The 27885-nt window shown below is 45.3% G+C and overlaps 1 protein-coding gene across 4 annotated transcripts in view; it reads right to left on the reverse strand.

Annotated features, from left to right (window-relative positions):
- Positions 1-27885, reverse strand: part of LOC118396904 (neprilysin-like) — a 90742-nt gene that overhangs the window by 33660 nt on the left and 29197 nt on the right. For all 4 annotated transcript variants that reach the window (XM_052468538.1, XM_052468537.1, XM_052468535.1 and 1 more), the window contains 5 exons: positions 6258-6338; positions 6025-6120; positions 5760-5878; positions 3783-3851; positions 3166-3300 (listed from right to left, as the gene is read on the reverse strand). In XM_052468538.1, coding sequence (XP_052324498.1) covers positions 3166-3300; positions 3783-3851; positions 5760-5878; positions 6025-6120; positions 6258-6338 — 500 coding nt within the window. The remainder of the gene's footprint in view (positions 1-3165; positions 3301-3782; positions 3852-5759; positions 5879-6024; positions 6121-6257; positions 6339-27885) is intronic.

Here is a 27885-nt window from a genome sequence, read left to right on the forward strand (position 1 = left end):
ACTCCAACCTCAGTGTATGTAAACTAGTTTTAATGACTCCAACCTCAGTGTATGTAAACTAGTTTTAATGACTCCAACCTCAGTGTATGTAAACTAGTTTTAATGACTCCAACCTCAGTGTATGTAAACTAGTTTTAATGACTCCAACCTCAGTGTATGTAAACTAGTTTTAATGACTCCAACCTCAGTGTATGTAAACTAGTTTTAATGACTCCAACCTCAGTGTATGTAAACTAGTTTTAATGACGCCAACCTCAGTGTATGTAAACTAGTTTTAATGACTCCAACCTCAGTGTATGTAAACTAGTTTTAATGACTCCAACCTCAGTGTATGTAAACTAGTTTTAATGACTCCAACCTCAGTGTATGTAAACTAGTTTTAATGACTCCAACCTCAGTGTATGTAAACTAGTTTTAATGACTCCAACCTCCAACCTCAGTGTATGTAAACTAGTTTTAATGACTCCAACCTCAGTGTATGTAAACTAGTTTTAATGACTCCAACCTCAGGGTATGTAAACTAGTTTTAATGACTCCAACCTCAGTGTATGTAAACTAGTTTTAATGACTCCAACCTCAGTGTATGTAAACTAGTGTTAATGACTCCAACCTCAGTGTATGTAAACTAGTTTTAATGACTCCAACCTCAGTGTATGTAAACTAGTTTTAATGACTCCAACCTCAGTGTATGTAAACTTCCGACTTCAACTGTATACCACAGGTCAAAAGTGTTAGAGCACCTACTCATTCAATGGTTTTTATTTATTTGTACTATGTTCTACATTGTAGAATAATAGTGAAGACATCAAAACTATGAAATAACACATGTGGGAAACATGTAGTAACCAAAAAAAGTGTTCTTTAAATCAACAGTTTCCAGCTGTGCTAACATGATTGCAAAAGCGTTTTCAAATGATCAATTAGCTTGTTGCTGATAATGGGCGTCTGTAGATAGTCTTTATTTTTTATTTTTTAAATCAGCCGTTTCCAGCTATAATAGTCATGTACAACATTAACAATGTCTACACTGTATTTCTGATCAATTTGATGTTATTTTAATTGACAAAAAAAGTGTTTTTCTTTCAAAAACAAGGAAATGTCTAAGTGACACCAGACTTCTGAACGGTAGTATATATATACTATAAATCAGCTGTGTTTGCCAGGGTTAGAAAAAGGTACCAGACCTCTGAACGGTAGGTAGTATATATACTATAAATCAGCTGTGTTTGCCAGGGTTAGAAAAAGGTGCCAGACCTCTGAACGGTAGTATATATACTATAAATCAGCTGTGTTTGCCAGGGTTAGAAAAAGGTACCAGACCTCTGAACGGTAGTATATATACTATAAATCAGCTGTGTTTGCCAGGGTTGGAAAAAGGTACCAGACCGCTGAACGGTAGTATATATATACTATAAATCAGCTGTGTTTGCCAGGGTTAGAAAAAGGTACCAGACCTCTGAACGGTAGTATATATACTATAAATCAGCTGTGTTTGCCAGGGTTAGAAAAAGGTACCAGACCTCTGAACGGTAGTATATATACTATAAATCAGCTGTGTTTGCCAGGGTTGGAAAAAGGTACCAGACCTGCTGAACGGTAGTATATTATACTATAAATCAGCTGTGTTTGCCAGGGTTAGAAAAAGGTACCAGACCTCTGAACGGTAGTATATATATACTATAAATCAGCTGTGTTTGCCAGGGTTAGAAAAAGGTACCAGACCTCTGAACGGTAGTATATATACTATAAATCAGCTGTGTTTGCCAGGGTTAGAAAAAGGTGCCAGACCTCTGAACGGTCAAGTATATATATACTATAAATCAGCTGTGTTTGCATTGTAGAATAATGGGTTAGAAAAAGGTACCAGACCTCTGAACGGTAGTATATATATACTATAAATCAGCTGTGTTTGCCAGGGTTAGAAAAAGGTACCAGACCTCTGAACGGTAGGTAGTATATATACTATAAATCAGCTGTGTTTGCCAGGGTTAGAAAAAGGTACCAGACCTCTGAACGGTAGTATATATATACTATAAATCAGCTGTGTTTGCCAGGGTTAGAAAAAGGTACCAGACCTCTGAACGGTAGTATATATATACTATAAATCAGCTGTGTTTGCCAGGGTTAGAAAAAGGTACCAGACCTCTGAACGGTAGTATATATACTATAAATCAGCTGTGTTTGCCAGGGTTAGAAAAAGGTACCAGACCTCTGAACGGTAGTATATATACTATAAATCAGCTGTGTTTGCCAGGGTTGGAAAAAGGTACCAGACCGCTGAACGGTAGTATATATATACTATAAATCAGCTGTGTTTGCCAGGGTTAGAAAAAGGTACCAGACATCTGAACGGTAGTATATATATACTATAAATCAGCTGTGTTTGCCAGGGTTAGAAAAAGGTACCAGACCTCTGAACGGTAGTATATATACTATAAATCAGCTGTGTTTGCCAGGGTTAGAAAAAGGTGCCAGACCTCTGAACGGTAGTATATATATACTATAAATCAGCTGTGTTTGCCAGGGTTAGAAAAAGGTACCAGACCTCTGAACGGTAGTATATATATACTATAAATCAGCTGTGTTTGCCAGGGTTAGAAAAAGGTACCAGACCTCTGAACGGTAGGTATATATATACTATAAATCAGCTGTGTTTGCCAGGGTTAGAAAAAGGTACCAGACCTCTGAACGGTAGTATATATATACTATAAATCAGCTGTGTTTGCCAGGGTTAGAAAAAGGTACCAGACCTCTGAACGGTAGTATATATATACTATAAATCAGCTGTGTTTGCCAGGGTTAGAAAAAGGTACCAGACCTCTGAACGGTAGTATATATACTATAAATCAGCTGTGTTTGCCAGGGTTAGAAAAAGGTACCAGACCGCTGAACGGTAGTATATATATACTATAAATCAGCTGTGTTTGCCAGGGTTAGAAAAAGGTACCAGACCTCTGAACGGTAGTATATATACTATAAATCAGCTGTGTTTGCTAGGGTTAGAAAAAGGTGACACCAAATCAGGCCCTCGAGGACTGGAGTTTCCCGCCCCCTGATCTAGAGGACCACCATTATCTCTCACTCATCTTCACAGTCATTTGTTACAACACAACAGCAGCTCATAAGTAAAGCAGGTGTTTCCTAGAACAGCGGAGTGGAACTTACATTGGCGATGTCCTTCTCCAGCTCAATGACCCTGGTGACCTCCTCTCTGATCTGGGTCTCGTTGACCACCAGGCTGCGGTCGGTGCGGATAAGCTTGGCTAAGTCTATCATGAACTGTTTGTATGCTCTACATGGCTGGGAGGACACACACAGAAACACGCCTTGTAGTATCAACAGAAAGGAAAAGCAGTCATAAGTAGTTGGGTAGCTAAGGAAGAATGAGAGATACTGTATTCACATCACTGTAACCACAGAGATACTGTATTCACATCACTGTAACTACAGAGATACTGTATTCACATCACTGTAACTGCAATGAGAGATACTGTATTCACAACACTGTAACCATAATGAGAGATACTGTATTCGCATCACTGTAACTATGATGAGATCCTGTATTCACATCACTGTAAATATAATGAGAGATACTGATCTTATCCTAAACTGATGCGGAGGGCTTGGAGTCTATGCTGATGTGGGTCGTTGTGTGTTCTGGGTGGATGGACCAGTGATCAGAACAACAGGAAACCCAGACATACCTGTACAGAGAACTCATTTCCGCCACAACTCCAGACAGAGAAATAATGTGTGTATGTGCTTAGCGGGTACATGCCTACCTCTGCATAGGACCCAGTACAGCTATAGTGATCTCTGGATAAGAGGCCAAGGCTGGTTTGCTGGTCAAACTGGCAAGAGAGAGAGCGAGAGAGAAAGAGAGAGAAAGAAAGAGAAAGAAAGAGAAAGAGAGAGAAAGAGAGAGAAAGAGAGAGAAAGAGAGAGAAAGAGAGAAAGAGAGAGAAAGAGAGAGAGAAAGAGAGAGAAAGAAAGAGAGAATGTTTTTATCAGGACACAAGAGCCAACAGCAGAGAGAAAGCCAATACACTCACTAAACACTAAACAGAAAGAAAGACCATACAGCCTATCCATACTAGAATTAGGTCAGAAACTGAAAGATGAGTTAATAGTTGAAAGACTGTTAAAAGAGAAAGGATACTTTCAGAAGAGCAGTGGCTCAGAGAGAGACATATAATAGGCCAGAAAGAGGGAGAAAGAGAGAGAAAGAGAGAGAAAGAAGAGAAAGGAGAAAGAGAGGAAAGTCATTGTAAAATAAGAATTTGTTCTTAAATCAAGCCTAGTTAAACAAATCTAAATAAGAGAAACAGCAGAGAGAGAGAGAGAAAGAAAGAGAAAGAAAGAGAGAATGTTTTTTTATCAGGACACAAGCAGCCAACAGCAGGAGAAAGCCAATACACTCACTAAACACTAAACACCCGGACCATACAGCCTATCCATACTACTCATTAGGTCAGAAACTGCATGGTTAATAGTTGGTATGACTGTTAAACTGAACAGGATACTTTCAGAAGAGCAGTGGCTCATTCGTAGACATATAATAGGCCATTCCCACAGGGCGGCGCACAATTGGCCAAGCGTCGTCCCTCTTAGGGTTTGGCCGGTGTAGGCAGTCATTGTAAAATAAGAATTTGTTCTTAAATCAACTTGCCTAGTTAAACAAATCTAAATAACAATGCCTGGTAAATACATGCAGACGGATCAGTGTGCGTTTCTGTAAAAACAGAGGTTGTGTGACCAATGAGAGCACGTACTGCTAATGTAGGAGGTTCAGAGAGTTTAGTGTGTGAATACCTCACACTGTTAGATTTACAGTATACAAAATATTTAGTAGTTTGAGCAAATAGATACACTAAATCCCTACCCAAGAGGATTAAAGGGTGCACGTGACGGAGTATAGGCGTCTCTCTGTGCATGTGACGGAGTATAGACGTCTCTCTGTGCATGTGACGGAATATAGACGTCTCTCTGTGCATGTGACGGAGTATAGACGTCTCTCTGTGCATGTGAGGGAGTATAGACGTCTCTCTGTGCATGTGACGGAGTATAGACGTCTCTCTGTGCATGTGACGGAGTATAGACGTCTCTCTGTGCATGTGACGGAGTATAGACGTCTCTCTGTGCATGTGACGGAGTATAGACGTCTCTCTGCGCATGTGACGGAGTATAGACGTCTCTCTGCGCATGTGACGGAGTATAGACGTCTCTCTGCGCATGTGACGGAGTATAGACGTCTCTCTGCGCATGTGACGGAGTATAGACGTCTCTCTGCGCATGTGACGGAGTATAGACGTCTCTCTGCGCATGTGACGGAGTATAGACGTCTCTCTGCGCATGTGACGGAGTATAGACGTCTCTCTGTGCATGTGACGGAGTATAGACGTCTCTCTGTGCATGTGACGGAGTATAGACGTCTCTCTGTGCATGTGTCGGAGTATAGACGTCTCTCTGTGCATGTGACGGAGTATAGGCGTCTCTCTGTGCATGTGACGGAGTATAGGCGTCTCTCTGTGCATGTGACGGAGTATAGACGTCTCTCTGTGCATGTGACGGAGTATAGACGTCTCTCTGTGCATGTGACGGAGTATAGACGTCTCTCTGTGCATGTGACGGAGTATAGACGTCTCTCTGTGCATGTGACGGAGTATAGGCGTCTCTCTGTGCATGTGACGGAGTATAGGCGTCTCTCTGTGCATGTGACGGAGTATAGACGTCTCTCTGTGCATGTGACTGCCACCTACATGAATGATGTGTGAATTGGAGTCTTTGTCATCAGTGCCGATAAAAAAATTAACCAAGACATGAGTTCCGTATTTTTCATTTAGTCTGGCAATGGCATCCTCCAACTTCCATGTGTCACCTAAGTAGGAGAGGAGAGAGGAGGAGAGGACAGAGGAGGAGAGGACAGAGGAGGAGAGGACAGAGGAGGATTGAATTGGATTGGATTGTGGATAGGTAAACAAAAATGTGTGTAGGAAACAGTGCTAGAAGAGCAGTGTAGTTTACCATAGACACTCTCCCAGTGGTCGGTTGCTATTGGCCACTCAAATACATTAGGGAGCATGTCTAGTAAAGGAGCTCCGCCCCTTTTCTCAATCTGACCTTCAGAGGTGGGAGAAAACACACACAGGAAGTGGCCAAGGTTAACTCACAGTTTAAAAAAGGTAGACAACTCATTTGACTGAAATGTCTGAACTTAAAATGTCATTGACCCCAACAAAACAGACCAGCAGACTCACTCTCATTGGTGCAGGATCTGTAGAGGGTCTTGGCTTTAGTGAGGGCACTGGCCTCCCCCTTCACGCTTTTCTCCAAAACATCTATAATGAGAGGGGGGGGGATCAGTTCAGCTGCGAGTGTTGTGAGAAACATGGAGCATAGAATCTGTGTTTTGGAGGACAATACAATCACCCCCCAGAGAGACCGCAACAGGTCTCTCCAGACCAGACCGAACTCAGCCAGACCCCAGGCCATGGAGCCGTCTGTCTGCTCTCAGCCAGACCCCGGGCCAAGGAGCCGTCTGTCTGCTCTCAGCCAGACCCCGGGCCAAGGAGCCGTCTGTCTGCTCTCAGCCAGACCCCGGGCCAAGGAGCCGTCTGTCTGCTCTCAGCCAGACCCCAGGCCAAGGAGCCGTCTGTCTGCTCTCAGCCAGACCCCAGGCCATGGAGCCGTCTGTCTGTCTGCTCTCAGCCAGACCCCAGGCCAAGGAGTCTGTCTCTGTCTGCTCTCAGCCAGACCCCAGGCCAGGAGCCGTCTGTCTGCTCTCAGCCAGACCCCAGGCCAAGGAGCCGTCTGTCTGCTCTCAGCCAGACCCCAGGCCAAGGAGCCGTCTGTCTGCTCTCAGCCAGACCCCAGGCCAAGGAGCCGTCTGTCTGCTCTCAGCCAGACCCCAGGCCAAGGAGCCGACTGTCTGCTCTCAGCCAGACCCCAGGCCAAGGAGCCGTCTGTCTGCTCTCAGCCAGACCCCAGGCCAAGGAGCCGTCTGTCTGCTCTCAGCCAGACCCCAGGCCAAGGAGCCGTCTGTCTGCTCTCAGCCAGACCCCAGGCCAAGGAGCCGTCTGTCTGCTCTCAGCCAGACCCCAGGCCAAGGAGCCGTCTGTCTGCTCTCAGCCAGACCCCAGGCCAAGGAGCCGTCTGTCTGCTCTCAGCCAGACCCCAGGCCAAGGAGCCGTCTGTCTGCTCTCAGCCAGACCCCAGGCCAAGGAGCCGTCTGTCTGCTCTCAGCCAGACCCCAGGCCAAGGAGCCGACTGTCTGCTCTCAGCCAGACCCCAGGCCAGCCGTCTGTCTGCTCTCAGCCAGACCCCAGGCCAAGGAGCCGTCTGTCTGCTCTCAGCCAGACCCCAGGCCAAGGAGCCGTCTGTCTGCTCTCAGCCAGACCCCAGGCCAAGGAGCCGTCTGTCTGCTCTCAGCCAGACCCCAGGCCAGCCGTCTGTCTGCTCTCAGCCAGACCCCAGGCCGTCTGTCTGCTCTCAGCCAGACCCCAGGCCAAGGAGCCGTCTGTCTGCTCTCAGCCAGACCCCCAGCCGTCTGTCTGCTCTCAGCCAGACCCCAGGCCAGGAGCCGTCTGTCTGCTCTCAGCCAGACCCCAGGCCAAGGAGCCGTCTGTCTGCTCTCAGCCAGACCCCAGGCCAAGGAGCCGTCTGTCTGCTCTCAGCCAGACCCCAGGCCAAGGAGCCGTCTGTCTGCTCTCAGCCAGACCCCAGGCCAAGGAGCCGTCTGTCTGCTGGCACCGCTGCTTTTCACCACATAACAAACATTGAGAAACGTCACAGAACAAAGAACAAGCAGGGTAAAAAAAATCAATGCTTTAAAATCGGAGGTCCTTCCCACATGCACTAGCAGTGGTAATAGTAGGAAGAAACAGAGTTAGGACAAAGAATGTTATTTTATTTTTCTCGCTACCTTTTTGTATCACCCACTGTGTTTCTACCTTTCATCTCCCCACCCCCACCCTTCATTCTGACAGTAAAAGCTCTCTGCCCCCCTCCCCTCTTCATTCTGACAGTAAAAGCTCTCTGCCCCCCTCTTCATTCTGACAGTAAAAGCTCTCTGCCCCCCTCTTCATCCTTACAGTAACAGCTCTCTGCCCTCTCTTTTTTCATTTGTACAGTAACAGCTTTCATCTCAATCTTCCTCTTTCCCTCTTCCCATCACCCCCTCTTCTGGTTAGGGCAGAACCCCTGCTGTCTCATTGCCTAGTGTGCACACTATTTATCTGCTCATTTAATCTTAATGAAGCTCTGGGTTAGGAACCCTTCATAGGGAGCTTCCTGCCAAAGGGCACAGATCATGTGTGTATGATTGGATTAACAACTGACTGGTGTGTGTGTGTGTGTGTGTGTGTGTGTGTGTGTGTGTGTGTGTGTGTGTGTGTACACACACATATGGATTAAAGACCACATGATGCTCGTGAGGCACACACACACACTTAAATAATGTGACCTTATCTGGCACCAACATCAGGGCCCATCCTGATAAAAAGGAACTAAACAGGAAGTGTTTAGTTTAGTGTCTCCGCAGAGCAAATCCTCCATGTATATGTTCTACAGACCCAGGAAACAACTGCAGTATTGCTGACAAGCTGAACATGGAGCACCGATTTGTTGGACTTGACTTCTGACTTGGTGCCCTTTGACCCTCTGTACCGTCATAAGATGTCTGACTTACATTCTGTCTAACCAACATGCGGTAAAGAGGTCAATCGAACTCAACCTAAACAATTGAAGTGCCATGGTAATGCTTGGGCAAAGATCCCAAATATTTTAATTGCCCCCCAACAAAATTTGCCTATATATGTATGATATTGTTTACAATGTGTATTTCATACTATATGAGAGGTTAAAATCTGAGTATAATGCTTGTATGGATGTCAAACCCGAATACATATTCATGTCATTGTCACCAATCTACTGCATTACAGTTAAAAACAACAGACTACCACCACTTGAAAAAGGAACAACTTCTAAAATTTTATGTAGAGAAAAACTGCCATCTCTCTCCAAATGGGACTTTCGCAACCACATAGTGGGCCTGTAACAATACAAATCAATCATGACAGATTTTGCAACTAGCCACTGGCCTTCTAGGCAGAGTCGCAAAGAAAAAGCCACATCTCAGACTGGCCAATAAAAAGAAAGATTAAGATGTGGAAAAAGAACACAGACACTGGACAGAGGAACTCTGCCTAGAAGGCCAGCATCCCGGAGTCGCCTCTTCACTGTTGACGTTGAGACTGGACAGAGGAACTCTGCCTAGAAGGTCAGCATCCCGGAGTCGCCTCTTCACTGTTGACGTTGAGACTGGACAGAGGAACTCTGCCTAGAAGGCCAGCATCCCGGAGTCGCCTCTTCACTGTTGACGTTGAGACTGGTGTTTTGCGGGTACTATTTAATGAAGCTGCCGGTTGAGGACTTGTGAGGGGTCTGTTTCTCAAACTAGACACTCTAGTGTACTTGTCCTCTTGCTCAGTTGTGCACCGTGGCCTCCCACTCCTCTTTCTATTCTGGTTAGAGACAGTTTGCATTGTTCTGTGAAGGGAGTAGTACACAGAGTTGTATGAGATCTTCAGTTTCTTGGCAATTTCTCCAATGGAATATTCTTCATTTCTTAGAACAAGAATAGACTGACGAGTTTCAGAAGAAAGGTTTGTTTCTGGCCATTTTAAGCCTGTAATTGAACCGACAAATGCTGATGCTCCAGATACTCAAGAAGTCTAAAGAAGGACAGTTTTATTCCTTCTTTAAATCAGAACAGTTTTCAGCTGTGCTAACATAATTGCAAATGGGTTTTCTAATGATCAATTAGCCTTTTAAAATGGGTTTTAGCTCAGTTGGTAGAGCATGGCGCTTGTAACGCCAAGTGGGTTAGCCCGGGCCATACGTAGAATTAAACATGACTGTAAGTCGCTTTGGATAAAAGCGTCTGCTAAATGGCATATATATTATTATTATATATTAGCTAACACAACGTGCCATTGGAACACAGGAGTGATGGTTGCTGATGACTGGGCCTCTGTACGCCTATGTAGATATTCCATAAAAAAAATGTTTGTTTTTTTTGTTGCCGTTTCCAGCTACAATAGTCATTAACAATGTCAACACTGATCAATTTGATGTTATTTTAAAGTGGACAAAAATGTTCCTTTTCATTAAAAAAACAAGGACATTTCAAAGTGACCCCAAACTTTTGAACGGTGGTATATATCTCCACTGTATACATGAATCAAGGCAAATCTGGTTCCTGTTTCAGTTATTTCTTTGGTCATGTTCGCATGGGTCAAAAAGTCTGGTTGACGAGAGCCTCCCACAATGCAGGTGAGGGCTGCAGGATGAAGTTGGTGAAGAGCAATTGCAGAAACTTGCAGTTGACTGCAGTCAAAAGTGAATGACCTTTGATTTATTTTTATAAAGTTCATGCAATCGCCATGTTTTTAAACATCGTGATGTCACTGACAGCTCATTGGGCCCTTCCCACAGAGATAACAACTATGTCACCTCCCATGTTTTTAAACATTGTGATGTCACTGACAGCTCATTGGGCCCTTCCCACAGAGATAACAACCATGTCACCTCCCATGTTTTTAAACATCGTGATGTCACTGACAGCTCATTGGGCCCTTCCCACAGAGATAACAACCATGTCACCTCCCATGTTTTTAAACATCGTGATGTCACTGACAGCTCATTGGGCCCTTCCACTAACAGTTTTTAAACCATGTCACCTCCCATATTTCTAAACATCGTGATGTCACTGACAGCTCTTTTCCCACAGAGACTTCACCTCCCATTTCTTCACTTCCCTTTCTCTAAAGTTCCCTCCCTCCTTCCTCTCCCTCCCTCCTTCCTATTTCTCCCTCCCCCTCCGGCACAAACAAGGTACAATTAAAAAGCTCACGGTCAACTGGGCAAATTATTGCAGAGTATGCCATACCTGAAACAAAGAGAGAGGTGGAAAACCGTCCTACCCACACACTGCTGTGGTTAAGAGCCAAGAGTAGTGCCTCATTAAGCCCGTCAAAACGGTTTGTGCATATATTAATGACAAGAGGTTAGTTCGTTTTAGTGTGATTTCCCTCCCCCCGGCTGTTCGTATACACAATGGTCTTAAAAGTTAAGATTAATGCCTCTAGTTGTTTAAAGTTGTTTAAACAGAAGTGTTCTTTCAGCTCAGATTTACTCAAGAGGCACAACACAGTGTAGACCTAGTGATGGTCATTTATTGATGTATTCGTTTCGGGTTCACAATGCAGACCGGACCGATGTCCCCGTACTGAACGGGTCAGTGGTAGGAGTGGGAACGGTGGACGGGTTTGTTGTCATTAAATGAGAGAGGAGTAGTTTTTCCATGCACATTCTTTATCTTGAGAAATACTGGACCAAACATCTTAGTTAAAAATGGAAAACTGCACAACTAAGATCTCCTCAGCAGAAACATCTAAATTAAATCACAGATATTTTTATTTTTTTAATTGACCTTTAGATACATTTTCACTATTTTGAGGAAGTGTGTTAGTGGCTGTTGTTTCTGCAGCGTCTCAAGAGAGAAACAGTAATACTGACACTTCTTTTTTCTAAGCTGAAGGTCTTTTAAGGGAGGGAGTGAGTGAGTGAGTGAGTGAGTGAGTGAGTGAGTGAGGCACAGATGTTCGTGTCGCCATTGCCGAGGAGACCAACCTAGTATGTGGGCGGCTTTAGGGTTCCTTTATGACTTTCTATTGCAGTGGAGAACAATGTGAGGCCTCTATGAGTGGCCGCAAACCCTCGCACACACTTAGGCCTACACAAAACATTCAGTACACACACACACACACACACACACACACACACACACACACAGTACAGGTTATTTACTGCTGTTAACACCTGATGTTAACAGCTGTCCAGGCCAGAGCAGCACCCCGCAGGCAGCTGTAAACAGATACAGGATATGCTGACCAGCCAGACCACTTGTCAGTCAGGCTCCACGGTCCTGAGGTTACTACAGGATGTGACAGAAAACTCCACAGACAGACATGGCAGCACACATACAGCATCCCACATCTCTGTCCGTCAGGATTTCAAATGCAATATTCTTCCATTGGGCACAAAGCGCATTTCATCACGTGTGGATTCAGTGTGCGACAGCAGAAGATTAAACCATCAGGAACAATGCCTAAACACAACCTTATTCTGCCCCTCTTATCTTTTCATACAGTTTGTTCCTGTGAATTTTGTCTTAACCTTGACTGTTATCAGCAGACAATTGTCTACCCGTCTGGTACCAGGGTGAGCTTTTCTTCTGACAGTATTGTTCTGGTGATAATGACGTCTGATAGAGAAAGTGTGGAGACTGATTACTGTAATTCAAATCAGAGACAAACCTGAGAATCAAATACTGACACGTTTTATTTTGGCAAATCAGGCTTTGGCAGTGGACAATCATGCCCATTCGTCTCAGACAAATTAGGATCCCCAAGAGTACCCTACCTCTGATCTACAGTATGCTTTAAAAAGCCATACAAGTTAATCATAGATACTTGAGACGTCAAAAGATGGAAAGGAGGAGAAGAGCATAACAGAGGGAGGCAGATGAGAAGAGGAGAAGAGCATAACAGAGGGAGGCAGATGAGAAGAGGAGAAGAGCATAACAGAGGGAGGCAGATGAGAAGAGCATAACAGAGGGAGGCAGATGAGAAGAGCATAACAGAGGGAGGCAGATGAGAAGAGCATAACAGAGGGAGGCAGATGAGAAGAGCATAACAGAGGGAGGCAGATGAGAAGAGCATAACAGAGGGAGGCAGATGAGAAGAGCATAACAGAGGGAGGCAGATGAGAAGAGCATAACAGAGGGAGGCAGATGAGAGAAGAGCATAACAGAGGGAGGCAGATGAGAAGAGCATAACAGAAGGCAGAGCATAACAGAGGGAGGCAGATGAAGAAGAGCATAACAGAGGGAGGCAGATGAAGAAGAGCATAACAGAGGGAGGCAGATGAGAAGAGCATAACAGAGGGAGGCAGATGAAGAAGAGCATAACAGAGGGAGGCAGATGAAGAAGAGCATAACAGAACAGAGGCAGATGAGAAGAGATGGAGAGCATAACAGAGGGAGGCAGATGAGAAGAGCATAACAGAGGGAGGCAGATGAGAAGAGCATAACAGAGGGAGGCAGATGAGAAGAGCATAACAGAGGGAGGCAGAGAGGGAGGCAGATGAGCATAACAGAGGGAGGCAGATGAGAAGAGCATAACAGAGGGAGGCAGATGAGAAGAGGTGGAGAGCATAACAGAGGGAGGCAGATGAGAAGAGGTGGAGAGCATAACAGAGGGAGGCAGATGAGAAGAGCATAACAGAGGGAGGCAGATGAGAAGAGCATAACAGAGGGAGGCAGATGAGAAGAGCAGATGAGAAGAGCATAACAGAGGGAGGCAGATGAGAAGAGATAACAGAGGAGGAGATGAGAAGAGCATAACAGAGGGAGGCAGATGAGAAGAGAAGGCATAACAGAGGGAGGCAGATGAGAAGAAGAGCATAACAGAGGGAGGCAGATGAGAAGAGCATAACAGAGGGAGGCAGATGAGAAGAGGTGAAGAGCATAACAGAGGGAGGCAGATGAGAAGAGGTGGAGAGCATAACAGAGGGAGGCAGATGAGAAGAGGATAACAGAGGGAGGCAGATGAGAAGAGCATAACAGAGGGAGGCAGATGAGAAGAGCATAACAGAGGGAGGCAGATGAGAAGAGCATAACAGAGGGAGGCAGATGAGAAGAGCATAACAGAGGGAGGCAGATGAGAAGAGCATAACAGAGGGAGGCAGATGAGAAGAGGTGGAGAGCATAACAGAGGGAGGCAGATGAGAAGAGGTGAAGAGCATAACAGAGGGAGGCAGATGAGAAGAGGTGGAGAGCATAACAGAGGGAGGCAGATGAGAAGAGGATAACAGAGGGAGGCAGATGAGAAGAGCATAACAGAGGGAGGCAGATGAGAAGAGGTGGAGAGCATAACAGAGGGAGGCAGATGAGAAGAGGATAACAGAGGGAGGCAGATGAGAAGAGCATAACAGAGGGAGGCAGATGAGAAGAGCATAACAGAGGGAGGCAGATGAGAAGAGCATAACAGAGGGAGGCAGATGAGAAGAGGTGAAGAGCATAACAGAGGGAGGCAGATGAGAAGAGGTGGAGAGCATAACAGAGGGAGGCAGATGAGAAGAGGATAACAGAGGGAGGCAGATGAGAAGAGGTGAAGAGCATAACAGAGGGAGGCAGATGAGAAGAGGTGGAGAGCATAACAGAGGGAGGCAGATGAGAAGAGGATAACAGAGGGAGGCAGATGAGAAGAGGTGAAGAGCATAACAGAGGGAGGCAGATGAGAAGAGGTGGAGAGCATAACAGAGGGAGGCAGATGAGAAGAGGATAACAGAGGGAGGCAGATGAGAAGAGGTGGAGAGCATAACAGAGGGAGGCAGATGAGAAGAGGAGAAGAGCATAACAGAGGGAGGCAGATGAGAAGAGGAGAAGAGCATAACAGAGGGAGGCAGATGAGAAGAGGAGAAGAGCATAACAGAGGGAGGCAGATGAGAAGAGGAGAAGAGCATAACAGAGGGAGGCAGATGAGAAGAGGAGAAGAGCTTAACAGAGGGAGGCAGATGAGAAGAGGAGAAGAGCATAACAGAGGGAGGCAGATGAGAAGAGGGCAATAAAGTGGAACAGGAAGAAAGTAAAATAAGCTAAAAGAGAGGGGTGAGAGTCTCATATTTCCACTCATCTGTATACACCTGTCTACCATTATTCCAGACAAATTTTTGATGAAGAAAATAATTTTCTACACTGTAGGAGGATCTTTAACAGAGGGTAACCCCCTCTGCCATTAACCCACTGTTCCCCGGGGTTAAATAAGAATGTGCTTAACTTTTTATTTATTTATTTATTTCACCTTTATTTAACCAGGTAGGCAAGTTGAGAGCAAGTTCTCATTTACAATTGCGACCTGGCCAAGATAAAGCAAAGCAGTTCGACAGATACAACGACACAGAGTTACACATGGAGTAAAACAAACACAGTCAATAATACAGTATAAACAAGTGAGCAAATGAGGTGAGAAGGGAGGTAAAGGCAAAAAAGGCCATGGTGGCAAAGTAAATACAATATAGCAAGTAAAACACTGGAATGGTAGTTGTGCAATGGAAGAATGTGCAAAGTAGAAATAAAAATAATGGTGTGCAATGGAGCAAAATAAATAAATTAAATACAGTTGGGAAGGAGGTAGTTGTTTGGGCTAAATTATAGGTGGGCTATGTACAGGTGCAGTAATCTGAGCTGCTCTGACAGTTGGTGCTTAAAGCTAGTGAGGGAGATGAGTGTTTCCAGTTTCAGAGATTTTTGTAGTTCGTTCCAGTCATTGGCAGCAGAGAACTGGAAGGAGAGGCGACCAAAGAAAGTGCTACAGGTGGGAGATGCTATGGTGACCAGCGAGCTGAGATAAGGAGGGACATTACCTAGCAGGGTCTTGTAGATGACATGGAGCCAGTGGGTTTGGCGACGAGTATGAAGCGAGGGCCAGCCAACGAGAGCGTACAGGTCGCAATGGTGGGTAGTATATGGGGCTTTGGTGACAAAACAGATTGCACTGTGATAGACTGCATCCAATTTGTTGAGTAGGGTATTGGAGGCTATTTTGTAAATGACATCGCCAAAGTCGAGGAATGGTAGGATGGTCAGTTTTACAAGGGTATGTTTGGCAGCATGAGTGAAGGATGCTTTGTTGCGAAATAGGAAGCCAATTCTAGATTTAACTTTGGATTGGAGATGTTTGATATGGGTCTGGAAGGAGAGTTTACAGTCTAACCAGACACCTAAGTATTTGTAGTTGTCCACGTATTCTAAGTCAGAGCCGTCCACAGTAAAGATGTTGGACAGGCGGGTAGGTGCAGGTAGCGATCGGTTGAAGAGCATGCATTTAGTTTTACTTGTATTTAAGAGCAATTGGAGGCCACGGAAGGAGAGTTGTATGGCCTTGAAGCTTGCCTGGAGGGTTGTTAACACAGTGTCCAAAGAAGGGCCGGAAGTAATAAAGAATGGTGTCGTCTGCGTAGAGGTGGATCAGAGACTCACCAGCAGCAAGAGCGACCTCATTGATGTATACAGAGAAGAGAGTCGGTCCAAGAATTGAACCCTGTGGCACCCCCATAGAGACTGCCAGAGGTCCGGACAGCAGACCCTCCGATTTGACACACTGAACTCTATCAGAGAAGTAGTTGGTGAACCAGGCGAGGCAATCATTTGAGAAACCAAAGCTGTCGAGTCTGCCGATGAGGATGTGGTGATTGACAGAGTCGAAAGCCTTGGCCAGATCAATGAATACGGCTGCACAGTAATGTTTCTTATCGATGGCGGTTAAGATATCGTTTAGGACCTTGAGCGTGGCTGAGGTGCACCCATGACCAGCTCTGAAACCAGATTGCATAGCAGTGAAGGTATGGTGAGATTCGAAATGTTCGGTAATCTGTTTGTTGACTTGGCTTTCGAAGACCTTAGAAAGGCATGGAAGGATAGATATAGGGCTGTAGCAGTTTGAGTCAAGAGTGTCTCCCCCTTTGAAGAGGGGGATGACCGCAGCTGCTTTCCAATCTTTGGGAATCTCAGACGACACGAAAGAGAGGTTGAACAGGCTAATAATAGGGGTGGCAACAATTTCGGCAGATAATTTTAGAAAGGGTCCAGATTGTCTAGCCCGGCTGATTTGTAGGGGTCCAGATTTTGCAGCTCTTTCAGAAAATCAGCTGAATGGATTTGGGAGAAGGAGAAATGGGGAAGGCTTGGGCGAGTTGCTGTTGGGGGTACAGTGCTGTTGACCGGGGTAGGAGTAGCCAGGTGGAAAGCATGGCCAGCTGTAGAAAAATGCTTATTGAAATTCTCATTTATGGTGGATTTATCAGTGGTGACAGTGTTTCCTATCTTCAGTGCAGTGAGCAGCTGGGAGGAGGTGTTCTTATTCTCCATGGACTTTACAGTGTCCCAGAACTTTTTTGAGTTAGTGTTGCAGGAAGCAAATTTCTGCTTGAAAAAGATAGCCTTGGCTTTTCTAACTGCCTGTGTATAATGGTTTCTAGCTTCCCTGAACAGCTGCATATCACGGGGGCTGTTCGATGCTAATGCAAAACGCCATAGAATGTTTTTGTGTTGGTTAAGGGCAGTCAGGTCTGGGGAGAACCAAGGGCTATATCTGTTCCTGGTTCTAAATTTCTTGAATGGGGCATTGTTATTTAAGATGGTTAGGAAGGCATTTTAAAAAATGGGGGCAATCAGTTCACATATGGTGTCCAGAGCACAGCTGGGGGCAGAGGGTGGTCTATAGCAGGTGGCAACGGTGAGAGACTTGTTTTTAGAGAGGTGGATTTTTAAAAGTAGAAGTTCAAATTGTTTGGGTACAGACCTGGATAGTAGGACAGAACTCTGCAGGCTATCTTTGCAGTAGATTGCAACACCGCCCCCTTTGGCAGTTCTATCTTGTCTGAAAATGTTGTAGTTTGTAATTAAAATTTCTGAATTTTGGTGGTCTTCCGAAGCCAGGATTCAGACACAGCTAGAACATCCGGGTTGGCAGAGTGTGCTAAAGCAGTGAATAGAACAAACTTAGGGAGGAGGCTTCTAATGTTAACATGCATGAAACCAAGGCTATTACGGTTACAGAAGTCGTCAAAAGAGAGCGCCTGGGGAATAGGAGTGGAGCTAGGCACTGCAGGGCCTGGATTCACCTCTACATCGCCAGAGGAACATAGGAGGAGTAGAATAAGGGTGCGGCTAAAAGCAATGAGAATTGGTCGTCTAGAACGTCTGGAACAGAGAGTAAAAGGAGGTTTCTGGGGGCGATAAAATAGCATCAAGGTATAATGTACAGACAAAGGTATGGTAGGATGTGAATACAGTGGAGGTAAACCTAGGTATTGAGTGATGAAGAGAGAGATATTGTCTCTAGAAACATCATTGAAACCAGGAGATGTCATTGCATGTGTGGGTGGTGGAACTAATAGGTTGGATAAGGTATAGTGAGCAGGACTAGAGGCTCTACAGTGAAATAAGCCAATAAACACTAACCAGAACAGCAATGGACAAGACATATCGACATTAAGGAGAGGCATGCTTAGTCGAGTGATCAAAAGGGTCCAGTGAGTGGAGAGGTTGGTTGGGGGTCACGGCGATTTAGACAGCTTGCCAGGCCATCGGTAGCAAGCTAGCATAGGATGGAGGTCTGTTGTTAGCCACCTCTTGCGTTCCGTCAGTAGATTAGAGGGGATTAATCCAAATCACACAACAACAACAAAAATAAAAACAATAGATATAGTTAGAGGCCCAAGAAGAAAACATAATAATAATAAAAATAAATAAATTGTCCGATTGTCTATTCAGATAGCAGCCGGTAAGACAGCTAACGGTTAGCAGGCCGCAGATGGGCGTTCAGGTAACGTCGCGACGGAGGAGCCAGACGGATCTCCTTCGGGTAGATAACGTTGGCAGTCCATTTGTGAAGGCCCGGTGGGGCTCCGCGTAGGCAGTAAAACGGGTCCGGATCGGTGACTGCAGCCCAGGAGTGATTGACGGAGCTGGCTAGCTCCGGAATAATTGATGTTTGCTCCGGAATCGACGAAAGCCGATAGTCACACGGATAGCAGCTGGCTAGCGGTGAGATCCGGGTATGAATGTCCAGAGAGCAGGGACATGGAGAGAAAAATTGGTCCGGTATGTTCCGTTCCGAGCCGCGCTGCGCCGTACAAAACTGGCGATAGATTTTCGAGCTAAAGGATAGCTGATGACCACAAACCGTGGTTAGCTGAATACTAACGATTTGCCAGTAAAGAAGCTAACTAGCTTCTGAACATACTGACTTGCCTAGTTAAATAATGACTACACTCACGTCTGTAGCCATGAAGTGCATTGAAAGGCTGGTCATGGCTGACATCAACACCCTTATCCCAGAAAACCTATACCCTCTCCAATTTGCATACTGTCCCAACAGATGATGCGATCTCTATTGCACTCCACACTTCCCTTGCACACCTGGAAAAAAGGAACACCTACAGTTGAAGTCGGAAGTGTACATACACCTTAGCTATATTACATTTAAACTCAGTTTTTCACAATTCCTGATATTTAATCCTAGTAAAAATGCCCCGCCTTAAGTCAGTTAGGATCACCACTTTATTTTCACAATGTGAAATGTCAGAATAATAGCAGAGCGAATTATTTATTTCAGCTTTTATTTCCTTCATCACATACCCAGTGGGTGAGAAGTTTACATACACTCAATTAGTATTTGGTAGCATTGCCTTAAACTGCTCAACTTGGGTCAAACATTTTGGGTAGCCTTCCACAAGCTTCCCACAATAAGCTGGGTGAATGTTGGCCCATTCCTCCTGACAGAGCTGGTGTAACTGAGTCAGGTTTGTAGGCCTCCTTGCTCACATACACTTTTCAGTTATACCCACAAATTTTCTATAGGATTGGGGGCAGGGCTTTGTGATGGCCACTCCAATACCTTGACTTTGTTGTCCTTAAGCCATGTTGACACAACTTTGGAAGTATGCTTGGGGTCATTGTCCATTTGGAAGACCAATTTGTGACCAAGCTTTAACTTCGTGACTGATGTCTTGAGTTGTTGCTTCAATATATCCACATAATTTTCCATCCTCATGATGCCTTCTATTCTGTGAAGTGCACCAATTCCTCCTGCAGCACAGCACCCCCACAAAATGATCAATCAATCAATCAAATTTTATTTATATAGCCCTTCGTACATCAGCTGATATCTCAAAGTGCTGTACAGAAACCCAGCCTAAAACCCCAAACAGCAAGCAATGCAGGTGGAGAAGCACGGTGGCTAGGAAAAACTCCCTAGAAAGGCCAAAACCTAGGAAGAAACCTAGAGAGGAACCAGGCTATGTGGGGTGGCCAGTCCTCTTCTGGCTGTGCCGGGTGGAGATTATAACAGAACATGGCCAAGATGTTCAAATGTTCATAAATGACCAGCATGGTCAAATAATAACAAGGCAGAACAGTTGAAACTGGAGCAGCAGCACAGTCAGGTGGACTGGGGACAGCAAGGAGTCATCATGTCAGGTCGTCCTGGGGCACGGTCCTTGGGCTCAGGTCAGTTGAAACTGGAGCAGCAGCATGGCCAGGTGGACTGGGGACAGCAAGGAGCCATCATGTCAGGTAGTCCTGGGGCATGGTCGGCTCAGGTCCACCCTGAGACAAGGCTGAGTATAGCCCACAAAGATCTCCGCCACGGCACAACCCAAGGGGGGGGCGCCAACCCAGACAGGATGACCACAACAGTGAATCAACCCACTCAGGTGACGCACCCCCTGCAGGGACGGCATGAGAGAGCCCCAGTAAGCCAGTGACTCAGCCCCTGTAATAGGGTTAGAGGCAGAGAATCCCAGTGGAAAGAGGGGAACTGGCCAGGCAGAGACAGCAAGGGCGGTTCGTTGCTCCAGACCCTTTCCGTTCACCTTCCCACTCCTGGGCCAGACTACACTCAATTATATGACCCACTGAAGAGATGAGTCTTCAGTAAAGACTTACAGGTTGAGACCGAGTTTGCGTCTCTGACATGGGTAGGCAGACCATTCCATAAAAATGGAGCTCTATAGGAGAAAGCCCTGCCTCCAGCTGTTTGCTTAGAAATTCTAGGGACAATTAGGAGGCCTGCGTCTTGTGACCGTAGCGTACGTGTAGGTATGTACGGCAGGACCAAAATCAAAGAGCTGGGTAGGAGCAAGCCCATGTAATGCTTTGTAGGTTATCAGTAAAACCTTGAAATCAGCCTTTGCTTTGACAGGAAGCCAGTTTAGAGAGGCTAGCACTGGAGTAATATGATAACATTTTTGGGTTCTAGTCAGGATTCTAGCAGCCGTATTTAGCACTAACTGAAGTTTATTTAGTGCTTTATCCGGGTAGCCGGAAAGTAGAGCATTGCAGTAGTCTAACCAAGAAGTGACAAAAGCATGGATTAATTTTTCTGCATCATTTTTGGACAGAAAGTTTCGGATTTTTGCAATATTACGTAGATGGAAAAAAGCTGTCCTAGAAATGGTCTTGATATGTTCGTCAAAAGAGAGATCAGGGTCCAGAGTAACACCGAGGTCCTTCACAGTTTTATTTGAGACGACTGTACAACCATTAAGATTAATTGTCAGATTCAACAGAAGATCTCTTTGTTTCTTGGGACCTAGAACAAGCATCTCTGTTTTGTCCGAGTTTAATAGTAGAAAGTTTGCAGCCATCCACTTCCTTATGTCTGAAACACATGCTTCTAGCGAGGGCAATTTTGGGGCTTCACCATGTTTCATTGAAATGTACAGCTGTGTGTCATCCGCATAGCAGTGAAAGTTAACATTATGTTTTCGAATAACATCCCCAAGAGGTAAAATGTATAGTGAAAACAATAGTGGTCCTAAAACAGAACCTCGAGGAACACCGAAATTTACAGTTGATTTGTCAGAGGACAAACCATTCACAGAGACAAACTGATATCTTTCCAACAGATAAGATCTAAACCAGGCCAGAACATGTCCGTGTAGACCAATTTGGTTTTCCAATCTCTCCAAAAGAATGTGGTGATCGATGGTATCAAAAGCAGCACTAAGGTCTAGGAGCACGAGGACAGATGCAGAGCCTCGGTCCGATGCCATTAAAATGTAATTTACCACCTTCACAAGTGCCGTCTCAGTGCTATGATGGGGTCTAAAACCAGACTGAAGCATTTCGTATACATTGTTTGTCTTCAGGAAGGCAGTGAGTTGCTGCGCAACAGCCTTTTCTAAAATTTTGGAGAGGAATGGAAGATTCGATATCGGCCGATAGTTTATGTTTTTTATATTTTCTGGGTCAAGGTTTGGCTTTTTCAAGAGAGGCTTCATTACTGCCACTTTTAGTGAGTTTGGTACACATCCAGTGGATAGAGAGCTGTTTATTATGTTCAACATAGGAGGGCCAAGCACAGGAAGCAGCTCTTTCAGTAGTTTAGTTGGAATAGGGTCCAGTATGCAGCTTGAAGGTTTAGAGGCCATGATTATTTTCATCATTGTGTCAAGAGATATAGTACTAAAACACTTGAGCGTCTCTCTTGATCCTAGGTCCTGGCAGAGTTGTGCAGACTCAGGACAACTGAGGTTTGGAGGAATACGCAGGTTTAAAGAAGAGTCCGTAATTTGCTTTCTAATAATCATAATCTTTTCCTCAAAGAAATTCATGAATTTATCACTGCTAAAGTGAAAGTCATCCTCTCTTGGGGAATGCTGCTTTTTAGTTAGCTTTGCGACAGTATCAAAAAGGAATTTCGGATTGTTCTTATTTTCCTCAATTAAGTTAGAAAAATAGGATGATCGAGCAGCAGTAAGGGCTCTTCGGTACTGCACGGTACCGTCTTTCCAAGCTAGTCGGAAGACTTCCAGTTTGGTGGTCCAATTTTCTGGAAGCCTGCTTCAGAGCTCGGGTATTTTCTGTGTACCAGGGAGCTAGTTTCTTATGAGAAATGTTTTTAGTTTTTAGGGGTGCAACTGCATCTAGGGTATTGCGCAAGGTTAAATCGAGATCCTCAGTTAGCTGATTTTTGTCCTCTGGCGTCCTTGGGTAAGCAGAGGGAGTCTGGAAGGGCATCAAGGAATCTTTGTGTTGTCTGTGAATTTATAGCACGACTTTTGATGGTCCTTGGTTGGGGTCTGAGCAGATTATTTGTTGCAATTGCAAACGTAATAAAATGGTGGGCCGATAGTCCAGGATTATGAGGAAAAACATTAAGATCCACAACATTTATTCCATGGGACAAAACTAGGTCCAGCGTATGACTGTGACAGTGAGTGGGTCCAGAGACATGTTGGACAAAACCCACTGAGTCGATGATGGCTCCGAAAGCCTTTTGGAGTGGGTCTGTGGACTTTTCCATGTGAATATTAAAGTCACCAAAGATTAGAATATTATCTGCTATGACTACAAGGTCCGATAGGAATTCAGGGAACTCAGTGAGAAACGCTGTATATGGCCCAGGAGGCCTGTAAACAGTAGCTATAAAAAGTGATTGAGTCGGCTGCATAGATTTCATGACTAGAAGCTCAAAAGACGCCACCCACGTGCTTTACGGTTGGGATGGTGTTCTTCGGCTTGCAAGCATCCCCCTTTTTCCTCCAAACATAACAATGGTCATTATGGCCAAACAGTTCTATTTTTGTTTCATCAGATCAGAGGACAAAAAGTATGATCTTTGTCCCCATGTGCAGCTGCAAACCGTAGTCTGGCTTTTTTATGGAGGTTTTGGAGCAGTGGCTTGCTCCTTGCGGAGCAGTCTCATGTTATGTTGATATAGGACTCGTTTTACTGTGGATATTGATACTTTTGGACCCGTTTCCTCCAGCATCTTCACAAGGTCTTTTGCTGTTGTCATAGGATTGATTTGCACTTTTGCACCAATGTACGTTCATCTCTAGGAGACAGAGCGCAATCTCCTTTCTGAGCAGTATGACTGCTGCGTGGGCCCATGGTGTTTATACTTGCGGACTATTGTTTGTACAAATGAACGTGGTACCCTCAGGCATTTGGAAATTGCTCACAAGGATGAAGCAGACTTGTAGAGGTCTACAATTTATTTTCTGATGTCTTGGCTGATTTCTTTTGATTTTCCCATGATGTCTAGCAAAGAGGCACTGAGTTTGAACTACATCCACAGGCACACCTCCAATTGACTCAAATGATGTCAAATAGCCCATCAGAAGCTCCTAAAGCCATGACATCATTTTCTGGAATTTTCCAAGCTGTTTCCAAGCCACAGTCAACTTAGTGTATGTAAACTTTTGACCCACTGGAATTGTGATACACTGAATTATAAGTGAAATAATCTGTCTATAAACAATTGTTGGAAAAATGACTTGTGTCATGCAAAGTAGATGTCCTAAATGACTTGCCAAAACTATAGTTTGTTAACAAGAAATTTGTGGAGTAGTTGAAAAACGAGTTTTAATGACTCCAAACTAAGTGCATGTAAACTTCAGACTTCAACTGTATGTGAGAATGCTGTTCATTGACTACAGCTCAGCGTTCAACATCATAGTGCCCTCAAAGCTTATCACTAAGCTAAGGACCCTGGGACTAAACACCTCCACCTGCAACTGGATCCTGGACTTCCTGACGGGCCGCCCCCAAATGGTAAGGATAGGTAACAACACATCCACCATGCTGATCCTCAACACGGGGACCCCTCAGGGGTGCGTGCTCAATCCTCTCCTGTATTCCTTGTTCACTCATGACTGCATGGCCAGGCACAACACCAACACCATCAAGGGGTGGAAAAACCTTGGATCATTGTTACTCTAACTTCCGCGACGCATATAAGGCCCTGCCCCGCCCCCCTTTCGGAAAAGCTGCCCACGACTCCATTTTGTTGATCCCTGCCTACAGACAGAAACTAAAACAAGAGGCTCCCACGCTGAGGTCTGTCCAACGCTGGTCCGACCAAGCTGACTCCACACTCCAAGACTGCTTCCATCACGTGGACTGGGATATGTTTCGTATTGCGTCAGATAACAATATTGACGAATCCTCTGATTCGGTGTGCGAGTTCATTAGAACGTGCGTTGAAGATGTCGTTCCCATAGCAACGATTAAAACATTCCCTAACCAGAAACCGTGGATTGATGGCAGCATTCGCGTGAAACTGAAAGCGCGAACCACTGCTTTTAATCAGGGCAAGGTGTCTGGTAACATGACCGAATACAAACAGTGCAGCTATTCCCTCCGCAAGGCTATCAAACAAGCTAAGCGTCAGTACAGAGACAAAGTAGAATCTCAATTCAACGGCTCAGACACAAGAGGCATGTGGCAGGGTCTACAGTCAATCACGGACTACAAGAAGAAATCCAGCCCAGTCACGGACCAGGATGTCTTGCTCCCAGGCAGACTAAATAACTTTTTTGCCCGCTTTGAGGACAATACAGTGCCACTGACACGGCCTGCAACGAAAACATGCGGCCTCTCCTTCACTGCAGCAGAGGTGAGTAAGACATTTACACGTGTTAACCCTCGCAAGGCTGCAGGCCCAGACGCCATCCCCAGCCGCGCCCTCAGAGCATGCGCAGACCAGCTGGCCGGTGTGTTTACGGACATATTCAATCAATCCCTATACCAGTCTGCTGTTCCCACATGCTTCAAGAGGGCCACCATTGTTCCTGTTCCCAATAAAGCTAAGGTAACTGAGCTAAACGACTACCGCCCCGTAGCACTCACTTCCGTCATCATGAAGTGCTTTGAGAGACTAGTCAAGGACCATATCACCTCCACCCTACCTGACACCCTAGACCCACTCCAATTTGCTTACAGCCCAAATAGGTCCACAGACGATGCAATCTCAACCACACTGCACATTGCCCTAACCCATCTGGACAAGAGGAATACCTATGGAGAATGCTGTTCATCGACTACAGCTCGTTATTCAACACCATAGTACCCTCCAAGCTCGTCATCAAGCTCGAGACTCTGGGTCTCGACCCCGCCCTGTGCAACTGGGTACTGGACTTCCTGACGGGCCGCCCCCAGGTAGTGAGGGTAGGCAACAACATCTCCTCCCCGCTGATCCTCAACACTGGGGCCCCACAAGTGTGCGTTCTGAGCCCTCTCCTGTACTCCCTGTTCACCCACGACTGCGTGGCCACGCACGCCTCCAACTCAATCATCAAGTTTGCGGACGACACAACAGTGGTAGGCTTGATTACCAACAACAACGAGAAGGCCTACAGGGAGGAGGTGAGGGCCCTCGGAGTGTGGTGTCAGGAAAATAACCTCACACTCAACGTCAACAAAACTAAGGAGATGATTGTGGACTTCAGGAAACAGCAGAGGGAACACCCCCCTATCCACATCGATGGAACAGTAGTGGAGAGGGTATCAAGTTTTAAGTTCCTCGACATACACATCACAGACAAACTGAATTGGTCCACTCACACAGACAGCATCGTGAAGAAGGCGCAGCAGCGCCTCTTCAACCTCAGGAGGCTGAAGAAATTCGGCTTGTCACCAAAAGCACTCACAAACTTCTACAGATGCACAATCGAGAGCATCCTGGCGGGCTGTATCACCGCCTGGTACGGCAACTGCTCCGCCCTCAACCGTAAGGCTCTCCAGAGGGTAGTGAGGTCTGCACAACGCATCACCGGGGGCAAACTACCTGCCCTCCAAGACACCTACACCACCCGATGTTACAGGAAGGCCATAAAGATCATCAAGGACATCAACCACCCGAGCCACTGCCTGTTCACCCCGCTATCATCCAGAAGGCGAGGTCAGTACAGGTGCATTAAAGCTGGGACCGAGAGACTGAAAAACAGCTTCTATCTCAAGGCCATCAGACTGTTAAACAGCCACCACTAACATTGAGTGGCTGCTGCCAACACACTGACTCAACTCCAGCCACTTTAATAATGGGAATTGTTGGGAAATGATGTAAATATATCACTAGCCACATTAAACAATGCTACCTTATATAATGTTACTTACCCTACATTATTAATCTCATATGCATACGTATATACTGTACTCTGTATCATCGACTGCATCCTTATGTAATACATGTATCACTAGCCACTTTAACTATGCCACTTTGTTTACATACTCATCTCATATGTATATACTGTACTCGATACCATCTACTGTATCTTGCCTATGCTGCTCTGTACCATCACTCATTCATATATCCTTATGTACATATTCTTTATCCCCTTACACTGTGTATAAGACAGTAGTTTTGGAATTGTTAGTTAGATTACTTGTTGGTTATTACTGCATTGTCGGAACTGGAAGCGCAAGCATTTCGCTACACTCGCATTAACATCTGCTAACCATGTGTATGTGACAAATAACATTTGATTTGATTTGATTTGAGTTTGCAGATGACTCAACAGTGGTAGGCATGATCAGCGACAACGATGAGACCGCCTATAGGGCGGAGGTCAGAGACCTGGCCGTGTGGTGCCAGGATAACAACCTGTCCCTCAACGTGATCAAGATAAAAAGGAGATGATTGTGGACTGCAGGAAGAGGACCAAGCACGCCCCCATTCTCATCGACAGAGCTGTAGTGGAACAGATTGAGAGCTTCAAGTTCCTTGGCGTCCACATCACCAACAAACTATCATGGTCCAAACACACCAAGACAGTTGTGAAGAGGGCACGATAACACCTATTCAGGATATTAGGCATGGTTCCTCAGATTCTCAAAAAGGTCTACAGCTGCACCATCGAGAGCATCCTAGCTGGTTGCATCACTGGCTGGTATGGCAACTGCTCAGAAGCCGACCACAAGGTGCTACAGAGGGTAGTGAAAAATGATCAAAGATTCCAGCCACTCTGCTACCGCACGGCAAGCGGTACTTGAGCGCCAAGTCGAGTTACAAAAGGCTCCTTAACAGCTTCCATCTCCAAACCATTAGACTGCTAAACAGTTCATTGAGTGGCTACCCAGACTATTTGCATCGTCCCCCTTTTTTAACGCTGCTGCTACTCACTGTTTATTCCCTATGCAGTCATTTTAGACCTAACCTGTAACGTCATTACCTCGACTAACCTGTAACTCCGCACATGTTTACATTTAGTAGACAATCTTATCCAGAGAGACTTAGAGGAGCAATTGTGGTTAAGTGCCTTGCTCAAGGGCACACCAGATGTTTGGGCTTGGGATTCGAACCAGTGACCTTTAAGTTACCGACCCAACACTCTTAACCATTAGGCTACCGACTCCCTGTATATAGCTTCTTTATTATATTAATTGTGCTACTCATTTTCTTACTTTAGTTTATTATACTTTTTTTGCTAATACTGTCTTCAAAAATAAAATTAAATATTAATTGTTGGTTA

Source organism: Oncorhynchus keta, chromosome 18 (genome assembly GCF_023373465.1).
Source record: "Oncorhynchus keta strain PuntledgeMale-10-30-2019 chromosome 18, Oket_V2, whole genome shotgun sequence".
Lineage (NCBI taxonomy): Eukaryota > Metazoa > Chordata > Actinopteri > Salmoniformes > Salmonidae > Oncorhynchus > Oncorhynchus keta.